The 18,561-nt window shown below is 40.3% G+C and overlaps 1 protein-coding gene across 1 annotated transcript; it reads left to right on the top strand.

The window, feature by feature from the left end:
* The first annotated feature begins 11,937 nt into the window (after window positions 1-11,937).
* On the top strand, window positions 11,938-14,126 carry lingo2 (leucine rich repeat and Ig domain containing 2). The gene has a single exon (XM_069942247.1). The coding sequence runs from the start codon at window positions 11,944-11,946 to the stop codon at window positions 13,783-13,785; it is 1,842 nt and encodes a 613-aa protein (XP_069798348.1). The 5' UTR covers window positions 11,938-11,943; the 3' UTR covers window positions 13,786-14,126.
* The last annotated feature ends 4,435 nt before the right edge of the window (window positions 14,127-18,561 follow it).

Here is an 18,561-nt window from a genome sequence, read left to right as displayed (position 1 = left end):
AGGCACATCATCAATTTGCTGATGACACGACCGTAGTGGACCTGATCAGTAAAAATGACAAAACTGCTGTCTCAATCAGATACTCCAAAATAAATTGGATACTTTTATTAATTTTTTTTTGTTGGACTTGGGGCTTCTGGATATTTGAAGGTTTTTACATCCAAATGATAAAGAATTTTCATTTTTTCTCTCATGTTTACCATAAATATTCTAGGATAGACTATTTCTTTATTGATACTCAATAGCACCATCGCTACTGCTTGTAATTAAGAAGCAATTGTAATATCTGATCATGCACCATTGAAACTTTCAATTAAATTGACTGATGCAGCTTCCAGTTCCAGGCAATGGCGGTTTAATTCTATTTTTTTCCAGGGTGAAAAGTTTGTTAACTTTATTAAATAACTGATAGCTTTCTTTTTTGAATTGAATCCTACTGAAGGAATGTCTGGTTTGATATTATGGGATACTTTTAGGTTCTATCTTTAAGATCAAATTATTTCATATTTGGCAAGGCTAAGAAAGCAAACAAATTCGGAAAGAATATTGTTAGTTTAAAGATTAAAGAAATTGACAGATTATACTCAGTAGCTCCTAATTCTGACCTTTATAAAGAGAGAGTGGAACTCCAAATGCAACATGATTTGCTTTTAACTTACCTGATTGAAAGCCAACTTCTTAAATCCAAAGGGCAGTTTTACATATATGGGGAGAAATCTGGTAAGCTATTGGCTAGTCATTTGCAAATGCTATAGTTAAAAAGCAGATTACAAAGATTTGTAAGTGAGATGAGAACATGACTATTAATCATGATGAAAAAGTAAGGTGTTCCATGAGTTTTATTCAATTTATACAAATCTGATTTTCCAGATAATTCAAGTTGAATTGATAATTTCCTGGGTTGATTGAACTTTCATAAATCATCTCAGAATGATTGTGTAGCTTTAGAGGAAGTTATTTCTGAGGATGAGATTTTTAAAGCTATTATTTCTCTTCAGACCAGTAAGGCACCTGGTCCAGATGGGTGCATGGTTGATTGTTTTTAAAAAATCATTTACTAATCTACTAGGTTCTTGGTTATGTAAAGTGTTAAAGAACTCTACTCACCTCATTTTTTACAAGGAATCAATTTCTTTAATTTTTAAAAAGAATAAAGACTCTACTGAATGTGTTCTTATAGACCAATATTATTATTTAATGTTGATTCAACCTACTACTTAAAATTTTAGTTAGTAGGTTGGATAATGTTCTTTCCCATATTATTTCTAATGATCAGACAAGGTTCATTAATAATTGTTATTCATATTCAAATATTCATAAATTAATGAATATAATGTATTCTCCCTCAGCTAAGTACATGGAGGTGAGGGGTTTGGAGAGTAATTGGCAGTGAGCGGGAGGTTTGAGCTAGCACAATTGTTCTAGTGAACCGGTGCAGACTCGAAAGGCTGATATGGCCTGTTTCCGCTCCATAAATGATTATATGATTTCATTGGATGCTGAGAAGGCATTTGACAGGGTGGAATGGCCTTGTCTGTTTGAGGATTTAGAGAAATTTAATTTTGCCACTGGTTTCATTTCTTGGATTAAACTGATCTATCATGCTCCTTCTGCATCTGTTGTGACTAATAATCAAAGGTTTTTCCTGATTAGGTTTTAGCATAGAAACAATCCTATACCCAAGCACACATATGGTTTCAGTTCCAGACGTTATTTGATTTAAAAAAATGTACTCTATCTTGTTTTATTCTACTTTTTTTTTTCTTTTTGGAAGGGTATTCTCTGTTTTTGGGATTTGTTTATGGAAATCAAGATTATCTTATGTCATTTAAGCAACTTTCAAACAAGTATGATCTTCCTAATTTGCATCTGTTTAGATATTTTCAAATTAGACATTTTTGAGTGCTATATTACCTAATTTCCCCCTGAATATCAGTCAGATATGGTTGATGCTATTTTTTTTTGTTTGAATCACTCCCAGAAGGGTTTAGTAGCAATTATATATGATATGTTATTAAAATTGTGACCAGTCTTGACTGATAAATTTAAAAGGGCATTGGAGCAGGAGCTCCAACAATCGTTTTCTGCCGCGATATGGGAAAAAAATTCTTAAACTAATTAATACCTCATCAATGTGTGCTCGACAGTCCTTTATTCTATTTAAGGTAGCATACGTCTAAGGACAAGCTTGCCCGTATTTTTCCTAATTTTAATCCAATCTGTGACAGGTGTAATTCACAAGTAGCTTCATTGATGTGCATGTTTTGGTCCTGTCACATTTTGGAAAGATATTGGAACAATATCGTTGGTACTCTTTCAGTAATGCTTGTGATAAATATGCAGCCAAATCTCTTAACTATTCTTTTTGGAGTTTTAGGAGCAGATGTAGGTTACTGTCTGGCTTCCGCTCATTGGATGACAGCGTTCACTGCCCTAATGGCTCGGAGAGCAATTTGTTTTAGAGGGAAGGTCCCCACTCCTCCGACTATAGTCCAATGGTTTTCTCAAACCATTGTTTGCTTGAACTGAGAGAAAATTAGAAGTGCTACATTTGATCCCTCTGTTAAATTTGAAGAAACTTGGTGCCCATCCATACAACATTTTTGTAAGAGTTCTAATGCTTTTCCTTTTCAGTACCATCAAATTTCTCTGTGGGTGGGGACCAGGCTTTTTATGTTTGATGAATGCTGTTCCAAGGCTTTCCAGTGGTTTTTTTTGTGTGTTGTTTTTGTTCTTCAAACTTATTTTTGATAGATTAGTGCAGAGGGTTTTAGCTTAATGTGAATTCTTTTTTTTTCTTTGATTGTGCATGGAGAGATGAAGACTATTATTTTTCATTAGTTGTATATAATAATCTTGTCAATCATGTATCCTTATTCTCTCTGTGTATTGTTTACTGTATATTTCATATTATATTAAAATTCAATAGAAAGATTGAAAAAGAAAGAAAGAAGAATGATGAATCAGCATACAGAGATGAGCTGCAATATCTGTTGCAGAGCCAACAACCTGTATCTGAACATTAAAATAAAACAAAAGAGATGGTTGTTGACTTCATGAGGGCCCATAGGACCATGCTCTGCTGACCATTGACGGCTCCACCAATGAGGTTGTCAAGAGTATCAAGTTCCTTGGAGTGCACTTGGCGGAGGATCTCACCTGATCTCTTAACACCAGCTTCTTATAGCCAAGAAAGCCCAGCAGTGCCTCTACTTCCTGCAAAGGCTGAGGAAAGTTCACCTCCCATCTTCCAGCCTCACTATATTCTAGAGAGGATGTTTTGAGAGCATCCTGTGCATTTACATCACTGCCTCATTTGGAAGCTGTAACTCCTTGGACTTCAAAACCCTGCAGAAGACAGTGAAGTCAATGGAAAAGCTCATTGAGGGGATCTTTTCCTATCATGAAGGACATTTACAACACTCGATGGAGATGAAAGGCAATAAACATTGTGACGGACTCAAATCTTCTTCCTTCTGCTATCTGGTAGGAGGTACCATAGGACTCTGGCTCTTATTTCTAGATTGGGCAACAGTATTTTCCCCCAAGCCATCAAGCTCCTGAAATCCCAGAACATATGTGGATAGTGTACTCTGGACGTTTACTGTATACATCCTAATATTTTAATATTTCAATGTGTTTAACTTCTATTCTAACTTATATTCATGTAAATATGCTCCATGGTCCTGGAGAAATGCTGTCTCATCTTTACCATGCAAGCATGGTATGAATGGTAAATAAAGGTGACTTGACTTGATTCAGGGTAGTAGATTTAGGACAGAGATAAGGAGGAACCTTTTTTTTTCCCAGAGAGTGGTGAATCTCTGGAACTCGCTGCCCATTGAAGCAGTGGAGACTCAGTAAATAAATTTAAAACAAGGTTGGATAGATGATTGCATTGGAAGGGAATTAAGGGATATGGGGAAAAGGCAGGTAAGTGGAGATAAGCCTATCATCAGTACAGCCATGATCTCATTGAATTACAGAGGCGGCTCGATGGGTCAGATGATCTACTCCTTCTCTTATTTCTTATGTGCTATGTAAAATACCTGTAGGTAATTCACCTAGTCTTTTCAAGTCAATAAATTTTGCTTGAGAGAAAACATTCTGCAGGCACATCCCTTTAGTAGCCAAAGCCTGACTGTATCACATCCTGCCAATAGACTATTATCCATTTAACATTTCCTCTCCTACTGTCTTATCCATATCAATTATTTGCCTTTGTCCTTAGGGTCCTCCTCCTGTTCTTCCCTTCTCCCCAGCCTTTTTATTCAGGGGTCTGCTTGTTTTTTGCTCATACCTTGGAATACTTAACATTTCAGGGGTATTTTGAAAGCCAGAAACATTAGTTATATATCTTTACGTCTTATGGATGCTGCAAGATCTTCTGAGTTCCTCCAGCATTTTATTTTTAAACTTAACCAACAAAATAGTGTTTTCTTTCTTTTGCTCCTTGTTCATTTCTGCTTTGTTTAAGACAGCTATTCTCAGCCATTTTTTTTGGCTAGGGCACACTTTAAAATCTGCTCTGTTTCTGGGCCTTCTTCCCTGTGAAGCCGTCTAGCAGGTTTTTTCCCGTTTCAGTCCATGCCCCCCCCCCCCCCCCCTAAATGTGTTGTAGGCTCCAGGAGACCCCTGTTAAGAATGCTGGTTTAAGATATCCATCACGATATTCTCCACTAAAAATAGTGGCATAAAATGAGCATTTAACATTTCTCAAGCATATTAAGAGTTGTTCCCTTCAAATTGTAACTTATATTGTCAAGAAACACTTTTGATAAAGGATGCAGTGCAGAGGAGCCATAAAAGGCAAGAACTGTTCAAATTTTATAAAGTCCAATTAAAAAGTAGATAATTTTTTTATGGAATTCTACAATTGGATGCAACCATCCACATAAAGGATCTCATCCAGTTGACTAGATTCTAGCAACGAATAAAAATGAATGAAAGTTCAATAAATTTGGGAATTTTGATTTGGTACTACAGCTAGTAATAAAATAATAATTACAAATGGTGTTGCACTGAACCCATTTAAGTCATGATGTGGTTCAGGGAAGGTAACTTTACAACCTCTTCATGCTCTTAAACAGGACAGTCTATAGACACTGATTGTAGTTAAACTCAGTAGGCTACACAGCATCAAGAGGAAGCATTGGGGTATTACCAATATTTTGGGCCTGAGTACTTTGTCAAGGTATGAGCGAAAAGCAGACAAGTGCCTGATTAAAATGATGGAGGGAGGAGAGGGGAGAAGGGAAGAAGTGGCAGGGGGAAGGGCACAAGCCAATAGTCAAAACCTCATTGGTTGATATAGGTGGGAAACCAGAAAAGAAGGCATCTGAGCTGGGGGAATGTTATGGGGAAAAGTTAGCACTCTGAATGGAGAGGGAAGGGGTGGGAAGCTGGAGGGAAGGGGACAGCGGGATAGGGAAAGAGAGAAGAGGACAAGGCTGCTTTGACTCTTATGCACTTCTATATGGTTAATCCTTACTGTCCTAAAGGAAAGCAGGGATGAACAATACATGCTGCCTTTATCAGTGTTGCCAAGCACGTTATATTAAAAAAAATGATTTATTACTGAACGCAACTGCAGTACAACTGCAATATTCTCCAAGCTATCATACCTGTTATTTCAGAAAATGTGATTAGAGGAGCATTGGAAAAATAAATAAAAACTAAAAGACAATTATTTGCTTTTAGTTTGCTAAAAAAGTTCTTTGATATGTCAAGCTATTTTGCATGCATCTGCTGTAGATATTTTGCTTCTACAGAAATTGTTTAATTGTAATAAATTTAGCTGTTTTTTTTTAGCCTGAACCTTGTCTCTGAGGTTGTATCATTTCTTTCAGCTCTGATGGAGTAGGGATGTTGCACAGTTAAATCAAAGGATCAAGTTAATCCCAGCCAAAGTATCTCAGCTTTTAATTTTTGTAAACTTCAAGATCAAAGCACAAACTTTTTTTTTCAATGAAAGCCAAGCTTTTTTAAAATAAATAATGTTCTATGAATAAAATCTCCTGCAGATTCCATATAAAAATTGTGAATTGTTGAGGATATTTGTAATTTTTTTTGTTTCTTCACAATCTCATTAATTTAAGATTATTCCATGCAGTAAGGCACTTTGTTCAGTTTTACTCTTAATTTATGTTCACAATCTGTCCAGCCCAGTTTATCTTTGAATTACTTGACAAAGATATAGAATGTGGTTTCATGATAAATTAGTGTCCTCATAAAGCTAAGGTAAAGAGGATTTTCTTACACCAGAGAGTTGTGGACACTGAGTCATTATGTTGAGATAAACTTTGATTGATCATAGAATGATGGAAATCAAACAGAAAAATGAGCAGCCAAAATCATAAGGAATGATGGAACATGCACACATTGCCTCCTGTATTTTTAAAATATTCTTTTATTGGCTTCCATTCCCCAGAGTAGCCACATGACTTAATTAGTGGAATACACCCTGATTTCTGGTCCATTGGTTCAAAGACTTGACATTAAATTTCAACAAGGTAGCTTGAATTTAGATTCAGCTAATTAAATTAAACCACCTGAGATTAAACAAAAACAGAAAAACACTCAGCAGAAATATATCAATAAGAATGAAAGCGTGAGTCTGACATCTGTGGTGGGCACGTTGATGGAAAGTGTTCTGAGGGATGGTATTTACAAATATTTGGAGGTACAGGGATTGATAGGGAGTTATCAGCATTGTTTTGTCAGGGGTAGATCATGCTTGACAAACCTGATTGAGTTTTTTGAGGGGGTTACAAAAAAGGTTGATGAAGGGAAAGCTGTGGATGTTGTCTATTTAGACTTCAGTAAAGCTTTTAACAAAGTTCCCCACAGGAGGTTAGGAAAAAAGGTGGAGGCATAAGGTATAAATAAGGAGGTAGTGAAATGGATTCAGCAATGGTTGGATGGGAGGTGTCAGAGAGTAGTGGTAGAAAATTGTTTGTCCAATTCGAGGCCGGTGACTAGTGAAGTTCCTCGGGGATCGGTCCTGGGTCCACTATTGTTTGTTATATATATTAACGATCTGGAAGTAGGGGTGGAGAATTGGATAAGCAAGTTTGCAGATGATACAAAGATTGGTGGTGTTGTGGACAGTGAGGAAGATTACCATAGATTAAAAGGTGATTTAGGAAGGCTGGAGGTGTGGGCTGAGAAATGGCTGATGGAATTTAATACAGATAAGTGTGAGGTGTTACATTTTGGAAAGGCAAATCTAAATAGGTCATATGCATTAAATGGTAGGCTATTGAGATGTGCAGAGCAACAAAGGGATTTAGGAGTGATGGTAAATAGTACCCTCAAGGCTGATACTCATGTAGATGGTGTGGTGAAGAAGGCTTTTGGAATGTTGGCCTTCATAAATCGGAGTATTAAATTCAAGAGTAGGGAGGTTATGATGAAATTGTACGAGGCATTGGTGAGGCCAAATTTGGAGTACTGTGTACAGTTTTGGTCATCAAATTATAGGAAAGATATAAACAAAATAGAGAGAGTGCAGAGAAGGTTCACGAGAATGTTGACAGGATTTCAAGGTTTGAGTTACAGGGAAAGGTTGTGCAGACTAGGGCTTTTTTTCTCTGGAGCGTAGAAGATTGAGGGGGGACTTGATAGAGGTTTTAAGATTTTAAAAGGGACAGACAGAGTAAATGTGGATAGGCTTTTTCAATTAAGAGTGGGGGAGATTCAAACTAGAGGACATTGTTTAAGATTGAAGGGGGAAAATTATAAGGGGAACATGAGGGGAAATTTCTTTACACAAAGGGTGGTAGGGATGTGGAATGAACTTCCTGCAGACGTGGTTGAGGCGGGATCATTGGTTACATTTAAGGAAAGACTGGATAGTTACATGGAGAGGAGAGGACTGGAGGGGTATGGACCGGGTGCTGGTCAGTGGGACTAGGAGGCTGGGAATTTGTTATGGCATGGACTAGTGCCGAACTGGCCTGTTCTGTGCTGTAAGTGGTTATATGGTTATATGGATATACTAGAATGTTGCCAGGACTTGAGGAACTGAGTTACAGAAAAAGCAAAAGCAAATGCAAAAATTTTTTTTTTCCCCACTGAGGTTAGGTGAGATATAAACCAAAGGACATGGGATAAGGATGAAACAGAAAAAGTTAAAGAAGAACATTAAGGGGAACTTTTTTTTTACTCAGAGAGAAGTGAGAGTGTGGAGCGAGGTGCCAGGTGAAGTGGTGGATATGGACTTAATTTTAACGTATAAGGAAAATTTGTACAGGTACATTGTTAGGAGGCATATAGAGAGATATAGTCTAATAGGTGCAGGTCAGTGGCATGAGGCAGGATAATAGTTTGACATAGTTTAAAAGGGCCAAAAGGCCTGTTTAAGTGCTGTAATGTTCTATGGTTCTTTCTTTTTAAAATATTTTTAGTGATATTAACAAATACCCTTTACACAAAGTGTATCAATGATGATATAAATCAAATCATTACATATACATATTACATATCAATTGTAAATTAGAAGCAGAACTATAATTATTACATTCAGGACATCAAATTCTATACTTATAATAATTAAATAATTAAATTGTAACTCATACTATGTCCAAAAAGAATATTGAATATAACAATTATACAAATAATATGCCTAAAATTCCGTTATATAAGACATTTTATGTTCTATGGATAGAGAATCAGGTTGATGATCTTTCTTGTCTCAGTAGCAGGGTCATGAACCCCACCAGACTGACACTGAATCACCTTTGGTTCACGAATGCCCTTCAGGGAAAAAAAATTGTCATTCATACCTGCTCTGTTTTTATGTAGTTCCAGACCAATGAATGTGGTCGAGTCTTAACTGCTTTCACAGTTCAGGAGCAATTAGGAATGAGTCAAAATGACAGTTATGGCCACAATCCATAAATGGATGCATTGTTTTTTTTATTTAATGAGATGGCCTGGGAACAATACTATTCACTTTGAGATCATCCTTCCAAGTGTATATTTCACCAGTTTTCCTGAATTTAGTTGATATTGGATGAGAGAAAGATGGTCTGAATTGTTCTGCAGTTTAACCTTCTTCCTTCAGTCTTTCTATCCCTCTCTTAAATGATTTGGCTTCTATAATTCTGATGCAAAAAATATTCCAAAGGTTCACAACTCTGAGAAAAGGAATTCAACCTGAGCTTATCCTAAACAGGCATATTTTACCATGAATAGTCAAGGTATTTCTAACAAGTTCATTTCTGAAGATAGAGTGTGTTGGAACAATTAGACTGCGGTGAATCAATGGAGTTGAAATGCAGGGAGGATATGATCTTGAGAATGAGTTGAGAAGCAGAATTGTCTATTGCTTTACTTTTCTTCCCAGTCCATATTTGAGTGTGACATGGCAGCTAATGGTGCTGAACCACAACTCCAGGGAGCCAGTTTGATTTAAGGTGATGAATGGTTTTCAGTGCTGCACTAATCCCTGATTCTATTACACTATAAGGAGTGTGGGCAGAGAGTGCCACACTGGTGTAACAGATGGTGCTGCTGACTCTTGGCTTTTGAATCTTAACCTGGGGTGCTTTCTATGTGGCTCCATGACACTATTAGCTGCACAGGATTCTCTCGTTTCCCCCACATGCTTTTTGTATCCCAAAGAAGTGTTGTAGGTTGGTCAGCTGATGTAAAATGACACTTTGTAGGTCATAGGCATAAAGAATCAAACAAGAAACAACAGACATTTATGTGACTGAATTAATTGTAAACCCACACGAAAATAAATTGAGAGGGTAATGGGACTGATGGCATTGGGACTCATCTGGTTCAATGGGACCCACTTTGGGACCCAACTGGTTCAATGGGACCCACTTTGAGACCCAGCTGGTTCAATGGCCTCCCTTTGTGTCATGATAAGTGTAAACTATTTGAGAAAAGAAAGAGGCCATTGCATTAAATGTAAATGATTTCCCTTATTGACCACAACAGGTTTTTTCAGAACAATTAGAAATCCCTCCCTACCTGTTCAGTGCAAACTTGGAAAGGAATAGAACAGAATACTTTGGGGCAAAGAAGGTAGCTTACTCAGCAAAACATTGCACCGATAGTCAGGTAATGAAAGTGAGAAAGAACTGCTTGCACTTTGGACCATAGAATATAATATTCAAAGTTGTATGCTGCCTATGCAAGACTAATGAATCAAAGTGGTGTAGTGTGAATGTATCAGTTGAATCTCAAATAAAGAAAAGATTTGCCATGGCCAGATGTGACTCTGGCCATGTTTGCTTCTTTATACTTCCTATTAGAGTATGGGACTAAGCTTGGTCTTTTCAATTGTTCAGAATGTAGACCATTTCAAGTCAGGCCTCCGCCTGGAGACCGACTACAAGAGCAGATCTAAAACTTAAAACTTGTCTTTCACACAACAGCCCTAAAAGGCTGCTCCAGTGTCCCATTCATATCGAGAGGCACCAGATTTGATGGAGGCGGGGAAACTGGTGCCGTAGCGCCACCCATCATAAAAACGTGACAGACCAATGGGTTCCCAGAACAGTTCCTGCTGCACGGGGATTATGGGTAGGGAAGATGGCCATTGCTCTGCCACGTTTTGAGCTGCAGAGAGCAACCCTGAAGGCTGAAGCAGCCCGGGGAGGCTGTCACAGCCCACACCAGCCGCCCCCTGACAGCTCCTGTCAGCTCTCGGTACCCCGATGGCTCCCACTGGCCCCTGCTGCCCCGATGGCTCCTGAAGGCTCCCGCTGCCCCAATGGCTCCCACCAGCTCCCGTTGCCCCGAAGGCTCACACTGCCCCACCGGCCTCCATTCCCTGACAGCTCACGCTGCCCCAACATCCCCTACTGACAGCTCCCGCTCGCCCTGCCAGTCCCCGCTGATGGCTCCCTCTGCCTTGCAAGTTCCTGCTGCCCCAACAGTTCTTGCTGCCCCGATAGCCCCCGCCAATGGCTCTCACTGCCCTGCCAGCCTCCACTGCCCCAACGGTCCCCGCTGACGGCTCCCATAGATGGCCCCTGCTGATAGTACCCGCTGCCCTGCTGACCCCCGTTGACAACTCCCACCCACCACCCTTGCTTTGAGGGGGTTATGAAGGGAGAGGGGTGAGTGAGGAGAAGGGTCACAGGCTGACAGCATCATCAGCCCACCCATCATCAGTGGCTGTACATTCAGGTCAGGTGGTAGAATGCAGCCCTCCACCAATTATCCTTCCCCAGGAAAGGTTGGAATCAGTGCCTCAGCACAGGCCTCAGTAAGGTACATCTGTAGGCGTAAGGGCAAAGAAATTCCATCTTTGCATACGGGTGTTTTCCCTGCTTGAAAGTGCCTGCAGATACTAAAGAAATGAACATATGCAAAACAGAATTACAATTATAAAGAAGGTTTTGTGGCGGTATGCCATTAGGCAGGCGAACTGGCCCCGCTTGTCACGCACACGGTGGGGCAGCCAGCCAAAATCCCGACCATGGCACCGGGCTCAGAAGCCTGTGCTTGGCGACCTACGTGACGCCCCGGTGACATCGGGATCCCCCACCGCGGTTCTCAGCCAGGTCCAGGCTGGGAGTATAAGGCCAGCCAGGCAGCCTGAAATAAATCAGTTTTGCTCACTGAACTCAACCCGTCTGGTTGGGCGATCCTTCAGTTAGTAGTGTAGCTGCCGCTACAATTTCATTGTATTGTCCTGGCTTTTACTATTGTACAAATGGATACAGAGTGGTGTAAGTCAACAGCCATAATTCCGAGAAACATAAAACAAAGAAAGAGCCCATTCAGCACCATGAATCGATGGAAATATTAACAGAGACTGATGCAAATGAGTCATGAATACAATTAAAACAAATGCAAATTGGTTCTATAGCCAAACTGCATTGTATTGATGCTTTCTGTAGTTACAAACTTGTTTAAGTTTACATGCCTAAAGCTGCATTTTTTTTTATCTCCCCTCTTCCGCAGGCCATTGACAGAATGATGGACTGTTTCAGCAAAGTCATGCTTCATGTGGCCCTGTCATGCTGGCAGCCATTCCTCAGCCTGGCTCTGATCATTATCCTCACAGGGTCGACAGTGGGATGTCCACCTCGATGTGAATGTTCTGCTCAGAACAAGTCCGTCATCTGCCACCGGAGACGCTTGACTGTGATCCCAGAGGGCATTCCTATTGAGACCAAAATACTGGACCTGAGCAAGAACAAGCTAAAGTACATCAACCCAGATGAGTTTGCATCACATACCTTGTTGGAAGTAATAGACATTAGTGAAAATATAATTTCATCTTTAGAACCTGGTTCTTTTAGTAACCTTTTTAACTTGCGCTCCCTTCGGTTGAAGAGCAACCGACTAAAGTTGATACCCCTTGGTGTTTTTTCTGGTCTGTCTAATTTGACACGACTGGACATCAGCGAGAATAAAATTGTTATTTTGCTGGACTATACCTTCCAAGATCTGCACAACTTAAAGACACTAGAGGTGGGGGACAACGACCTGGTTTACATCTCCCACCGAGCCTTCAGTGGCTTGCTGGCACTACAGCAGCTGACACTGGAGAAGTGTAACCTGACTGCAGTGCCCACCGAAGCCCTGTCCCACCTCCACAATCTGGTCCAGCTCCGGCTCCGCCATCTCCACATCAGTGCTGTCCATGCCTACGCCTTCAAGAAACTGTACCGGCTGAAGCATCTGGAGATCGATCACTGGCCACAGCTCAACACACTGCCTGCCAACAGCTTGCATGGTCTTAATCTCACCTCCCTGTCCATCACCAACACCAACTTGTCCACCATGCCCTATGTTGCCTTTAGGCACTTGACACATCTTGTGCACCTGAATCTGTCCTTCAACCCCATCAGCACTGTGGAAGCAGGCATGCTCCAGGACCTGACGCACCTTCAAGAACTGCACATGGTCCATGCACAGTTGCAGGCCATTGAAGCCTGTGCCTTCAAAGGGCTGCAGGTCCTGCGGGTGCTGAATGTGTCGCACAACCTGTTGGAGACCTTGGAGGAGAGCGCCTTTCAAGCTGCTAGGAAACTTCAAGTGCTGTGCATAGATCACAATCCACTGGCATGTGACTGTCGGCTGCTGTGGATTTTGCAGAGGAAGAGATCACTGAGGTTCTTAGGAGAGCCCCCGAGGTGCACATCGCCGAAGAGCTTGAAGGGAAAGCAGTTTCCGGATTTCAACAATCTGTTCCTTCCCAGCTACTTCACCTGCCAAAGACCCCAAATAAGAGACAAGGAGCCACAGAAACTGATGGTGGAGGAGGGTCAAATGGCTCAATTTGTATGCCGAGCCGACGGTGACCCAATGCCAGTTATCTCCTGGCAATCCCCACGCAGGAGGCTGATCACCCTCAAGTCAAGTGGGAGGGTGACTGTCCTGGGAGATGGCACATTGAAGTTCCGCTCCGCACAGTTCCTGGACAGTGGAGTCTATTTGTGTATCGCAAGCAACGCGGCCGGAAATGACACAACGTCAGCCACACTGCAGGTCAAGGGACTTTCTGAGCACTTGCGTGGAAACAGGACCTCCCAGTACCTGACTGATTTGAATGATACTCACTCCAATGGGACCCATGTGCATATGACAGTGGCCCTGGACCTCAAGACGATACTGGTGTCTACGGCCATGGGCTGCTTCACCTTTCTTGGTGTGGTCTTGTTCTGCTTTCTGCTCCTCTTTGTATGGAGTCGGGGCAAGGGCAAGCACAAGAGCAACATCGACATTGAGTACATTCCCCGCAAGACCAATGGAGCCACAGTTGATAATGAACAAGGAGGGCCGCGGAGGTTCAACATGAAGATGATTTGATCCCAACAGTAAAAGGTTACATTGTCTTTATTTTCTCAAAATGAAAGATAATGCTCAATTTGGGGCTAAATCCTCACATAGCTTAAATTCTCTGGCAAGCCAGGAAGTTTGCAACAGCTAACGGTACAAAAAGATGTGGAATATGCTGAACACTAAGGATTTGGAGTTGCTTTCATGGTGCCTGTGCCTTGAATTTAAATGGAGGAAGTGCCATTGAACAATTGGGTTCCTGCACTAATGACTGCACCTCTCTAAGGACCAATTTCACTGTTGAACCCTTGGTCAAGTGAAAGAGAAAGGCATTAAACATTTTATACAAAAACTTAAGTCGGGAAGTATTGAAAGGAATAGGACCACACAAAGCCACCTGCAGGTTTCCACAAATGGAACAGATATGATTGTTGGTCAACCCCATATCAGTTGGGATCATATTGGAAAATGCTAAGGGGATGGAGATTGTAAAGGGGAAAAAATAATGGAGGGTGGGATGGGGGGCCCTCCTTTTTAATGGAATTCATTTTTAAGCAATATGAATAAAGTGTTTATTGGTGTGCAGACATTTACCAGCATTGGTTTTGGGCTAAAAAAAATCAGTGCAGAAATTTGGCCCAAAATGTAATTGAAAAGCAAAAAAAAGTCCAGATGTCCTAAATCTAAAGTAAAATCAGCAAGTGCTTGAAGTGTTCAGTGGGTCAGGTGGGATCCTTGGAGCGAGAAACTGAGTTAGTATTTCAGGTCAATGGGCAAACATTCAAATGGTTCTTACAAGAACTTAGCAACTGGAAAGGTTTAATCTGTTTCTTCTGTCACGGATTCTCACTGCCGATGCTGAGTACTTTCAGCATTTTCTGTTTTTATTATGCCCCAAAATATTTGCTTTGTATATTTTAAATTCATAAGGCTAATTTTCAATGACAATACTTCAAACCGAAAAGTGAACTTCATTGTCAAGTCAAATACTAATGGAAATGCTAGTAAAGATTTTTTTTTCTAAAAGAATTGGTATTACCTATATATGTTGATTTATTTTCTTAATTTTAATGCAAGTCAGAAGGTTTAGAGATTGTTTTTATGATGTGGAAGAGTCCAACTATAAAAGCCACTATGTATTACTGACATAACAAGGATCTTGATGTTGTCATAGCTCTGCTGTTTGCAGCCTCAAGCCTAGTTTCTGAACAGGTAGATTTCTTGCTTATGTTCTTATATAATTGGATAGCATCATCCTTAGCTTGGCATTCGTCCATCTCACACATCTTTCAATTGACAATGCACAGCTGCAAATTACTCATGTTTATCTATAAAGAATGGCAATTCAAAAAGTTTGGTTAAATATTGTTGGCAGTTTTTGGAACATATCCCTGAATGAATCAGTTTCTTGGGATGACAAGAAAAAAAATTTCTAGCAGGTAAAAGTAAGCAATTAAACATTGTCTTAACGCTGAAATGCACTTGTATCTCGTCTACCTTTTCAAGCACATTGACACTGAACATCAACAATCCTGAAGAAACCGTATGCTCTATGATTTGTACTCTGTTAAATGACCCTTATGACAAATTAGAATTGTGAATGGAAATAATATTATGTATTCCAATCTCTTGATGCAGCATAAGCCATCAAGCATTGTGAATTGTCCAAAAGCTAGCTCCCGACGATGCAGAAAGGAGAGTTAAATTGCAAGAAATTGGAAAATTATTCAGCTAGCTGTAGGCAAGATCGAGAATACTATATCTCATCCAGGTCGGAAGCAAACACTACATTTGTTTTCCAGGCAAAGTCGTTCACTCCAAGTAAAAAGAGTGGCCAGTCATATTTGAGTAGAGCAGCAGATCACTAAATTTATACAAGTGAAAGCAACACCCAGGAATCAAATAATATGGCAGCTTTGACAATTTGGGTAGCATTCACATTTTTTTAAATAATCATCAAAAACTATATTATTCAGGATTCAAAGCAAGCATTCAGACTCACAGGTTAGTTCAGGGCATGGGTTTTCATTTATCTGTCTTTAATCGTACAGAAGTTGTCAGCTCAAAACAATATGACAAATTCCATTTGACCCAGTAAGCACATCATTTTGGTGAAAAGAGTTCCTCATCTGCATGACCAATTATAAGTCAGTTTCACATTTGCTAGTGGTCTCAGGAATTAACAGCCAATTGGCCTAAAAACAATGTCTAGTGTGAAAGGAAAATCTTCTCAACGCCACTGTGAGATGACGTTATCTCACACCAGGGATAAACTGCCTCAACCCCTAGTACAATCCTCGGTGTCTGCAGACACCTGCATTGTAATCAGGCAAGTGTAGAACAGGCAATTGCATTCTGGGATAGAAATGACCCAAGTTTTTGTGTGAATGAAGGAACGTGAAGAAAGAAAATATTAAAATGCAGGTATAAACTTTGTCATGGGTATGTCACAGTGGGAGAGAGAGAGAAGAAATTAATAGCAATAGCGGACAACTTGTAAACAGTGTAGGAAAGTTGGTAGAGCTATAGCGTACAATTTATAAAGGCCGTGGGAAAAAGCAATGGCAGACCCAACTTCCCAGAATGCCATGTGGCAGAGAAGCCCCTCCATGCCTGCTCTATGCATGCAGCCATGCATACAGCCCTTTCTCTGCAGCATAGAATTCTGAGAGGGCAGGTCCACCATCAATTTTTCTCACAGTATTTATAAATAGTTTGCAACAATGCTACCAACTTTATCACACAGTCTAAATTGTATGTGATAGTGCTACCAACTTACCCACGCTGTTTAAAATTGTCTGCTATTGCTATTTATTGCTAGCAATTTCCCACAGCCCCTTATAAAGGTTTATATAGGTCGGCACAACAACAATAAGGGCTCATTCTGTGCTGTACATTAAGCTTAACATGTTATAATTAGGCATGAATAATTTTGTTCAAATATAAGATCATAATACATTAATCATGATTTAGGGCAAGTCCATCATCACTCAATGTGTCATGATGTCAGTGGTAGAAGATAGAACAGTTCTGACCCTGGGGATGGCTCCTTGCAAGTGTGAACGCGTGCAGTGTCCAATCAGGAGTGGTCAAGTGTGAACAGCAAAAATGCCATTCCTATTCTGGGATACTGAACAGCCAATTTAGTGGGACGCAAGTGTAAAAGGGCCTATAAAAATGTGTGACCTGACTTCACTCATGAAGGGACCAGCACTAATTTTACCAGGTTCTCCTTTTCTTGATTGACATCACAAGAGAAAGTCTTGATTTTTTTAGATCAATTCATATAATTTTCAAATTTCCAATCTTAACCTTGTAAATTCAATCAAGCAAAGCACATTTAATTTTCAGTGATATAACTCAAATGCTGATTGAGTTAGAAAGCTCTGTTATGAATAGGCTCATTGCCTGTCATATTATATATAAATATAGTATGAGGCATTTCAGAAAGGATACAAATGCAAATATTCAGCATTAAATGCAAGAGATCTCTGCATATCTTTGACATTTAAGGAAGTAAAACTGGTATTGATACAAAAACTTTAATATCTTCCAAAATATCACTGTTTTGGCAGCAAATGAAGTGATGCTATTATTGTAATGTAGGCAATGGACCAGGTCATTTCCTATCGTTGCGGTATGTGGGAAATTTGGAACAGTGTATTTGTCCCAAACGATGACACCAGCAGAAGATGGATTCAGCACTAGCTCCTTATAAACCGAGTTAGGGAACTGGAGTTGAAGTTGCATGAACTATGGATCTTGAGGGAGGCAGAGGTAGTTGCAGATGGAGAGTCTGAGAGGCAGATGCCCCTAAAATTCTGAAGGCAGGTAGTTGGGTGACTGTCAGAAGAGGGAAGGGGAGGATGCAGACTGTGCAAATTATCCCTGTGGCCATACCAATCATCAACAGGTATACTGTTTTGGATACTGTTGGTGGAGACATCCATCAAGTCGAGGTGAACATGTCACCAGTGCAGAGGCTAGCCCTTCAGCTCAGAAGGGAAGGGTGGAGAAGAAGAGTGCGATGGTGATTTGGGACTTGTTGGTTAGATAAATGGATAGTGGGTTCTGTGAACAAGATCGAGGCACCCAGGTGGTATTAGCCTCCCATATGCAAGGATCAGGGATGTCTTTGATCGAGTTCAAAGCATTCTGGAAGGGGAGGGTGAGCAGCCAAATGTCGTGGTCAAGGTGTGGTGGTGATTTTTAACTTAAAGAAGTTAAAAAGCAGGACCTCAAGGGTGGTAATCTCTGGATTTCTGTCTGTATCATGCACCAGAGAGGGTAGGAACAGGAAGTTATGGCAGATGAATGCATGGCTGAAGAGTTGGTGCAGGGGACAGGGATTCAGATTTGTGGATCATTGGGATCTCTTCTGGGGAAGGTCTGAACTCAACAAAAAGGGGACCAATATCCTTGAAAACTGGTTTGCTAGAACAGTTGGGAAAAATTTAATCTAGTTTAGCATGGGGGTGGGAATCAAAATGTGAGTGCCGAGATTAGGGTAGAAGGGAACCAGGGAGTTAGGGTCAAGAATGAGGAAAATAGAAAAAAGTCAAAAATAATGTGCATCACAGAAGACAAAAAGGACAGGCAGTTGAAAAGACCAGATAACTTTCAGTACAATAAAAAGGCAGCAAATTCAGTTACAGATATTGGTTTGAGGGTACTGTGCTTAAATGGAGGGAGCATTAGGAATAAATTAGATGACCTTGTTGTACAGCTGCAGATTGAAAACTATATGTTGTTGCCATCAGCGAGTCATGGCTTAATGATGGATGTGACTGGGAGCTGAATGTCCAA

Source organism: Narcine bancroftii, chromosome 1 (genome assembly GCF_036971445.1).
Source record: "Narcine bancroftii isolate sNarBan1 chromosome 1, sNarBan1.hap1, whole genome shotgun sequence".
Classification (NCBI taxonomy): Eukaryota; Metazoa; Chordata; class Chondrichthyes; order Torpediniformes; family Narcinidae; genus Narcine; species Narcine bancroftii.
The sequence above is the reverse complement of the archived record's forward strand: the minus strand, read 5'-3'. Positions and strand labels throughout refer to the sequence as shown.

What these genes read in the sequence shown, in the direction of transcription:
- lingo2 (XM_069942247.1), top strand. Translation starts at nt 11,944, where the DNA reads ATGATGGACTGTTTCAGCAAAGTCATGCTTCATGTGGCCCTGTCATGC.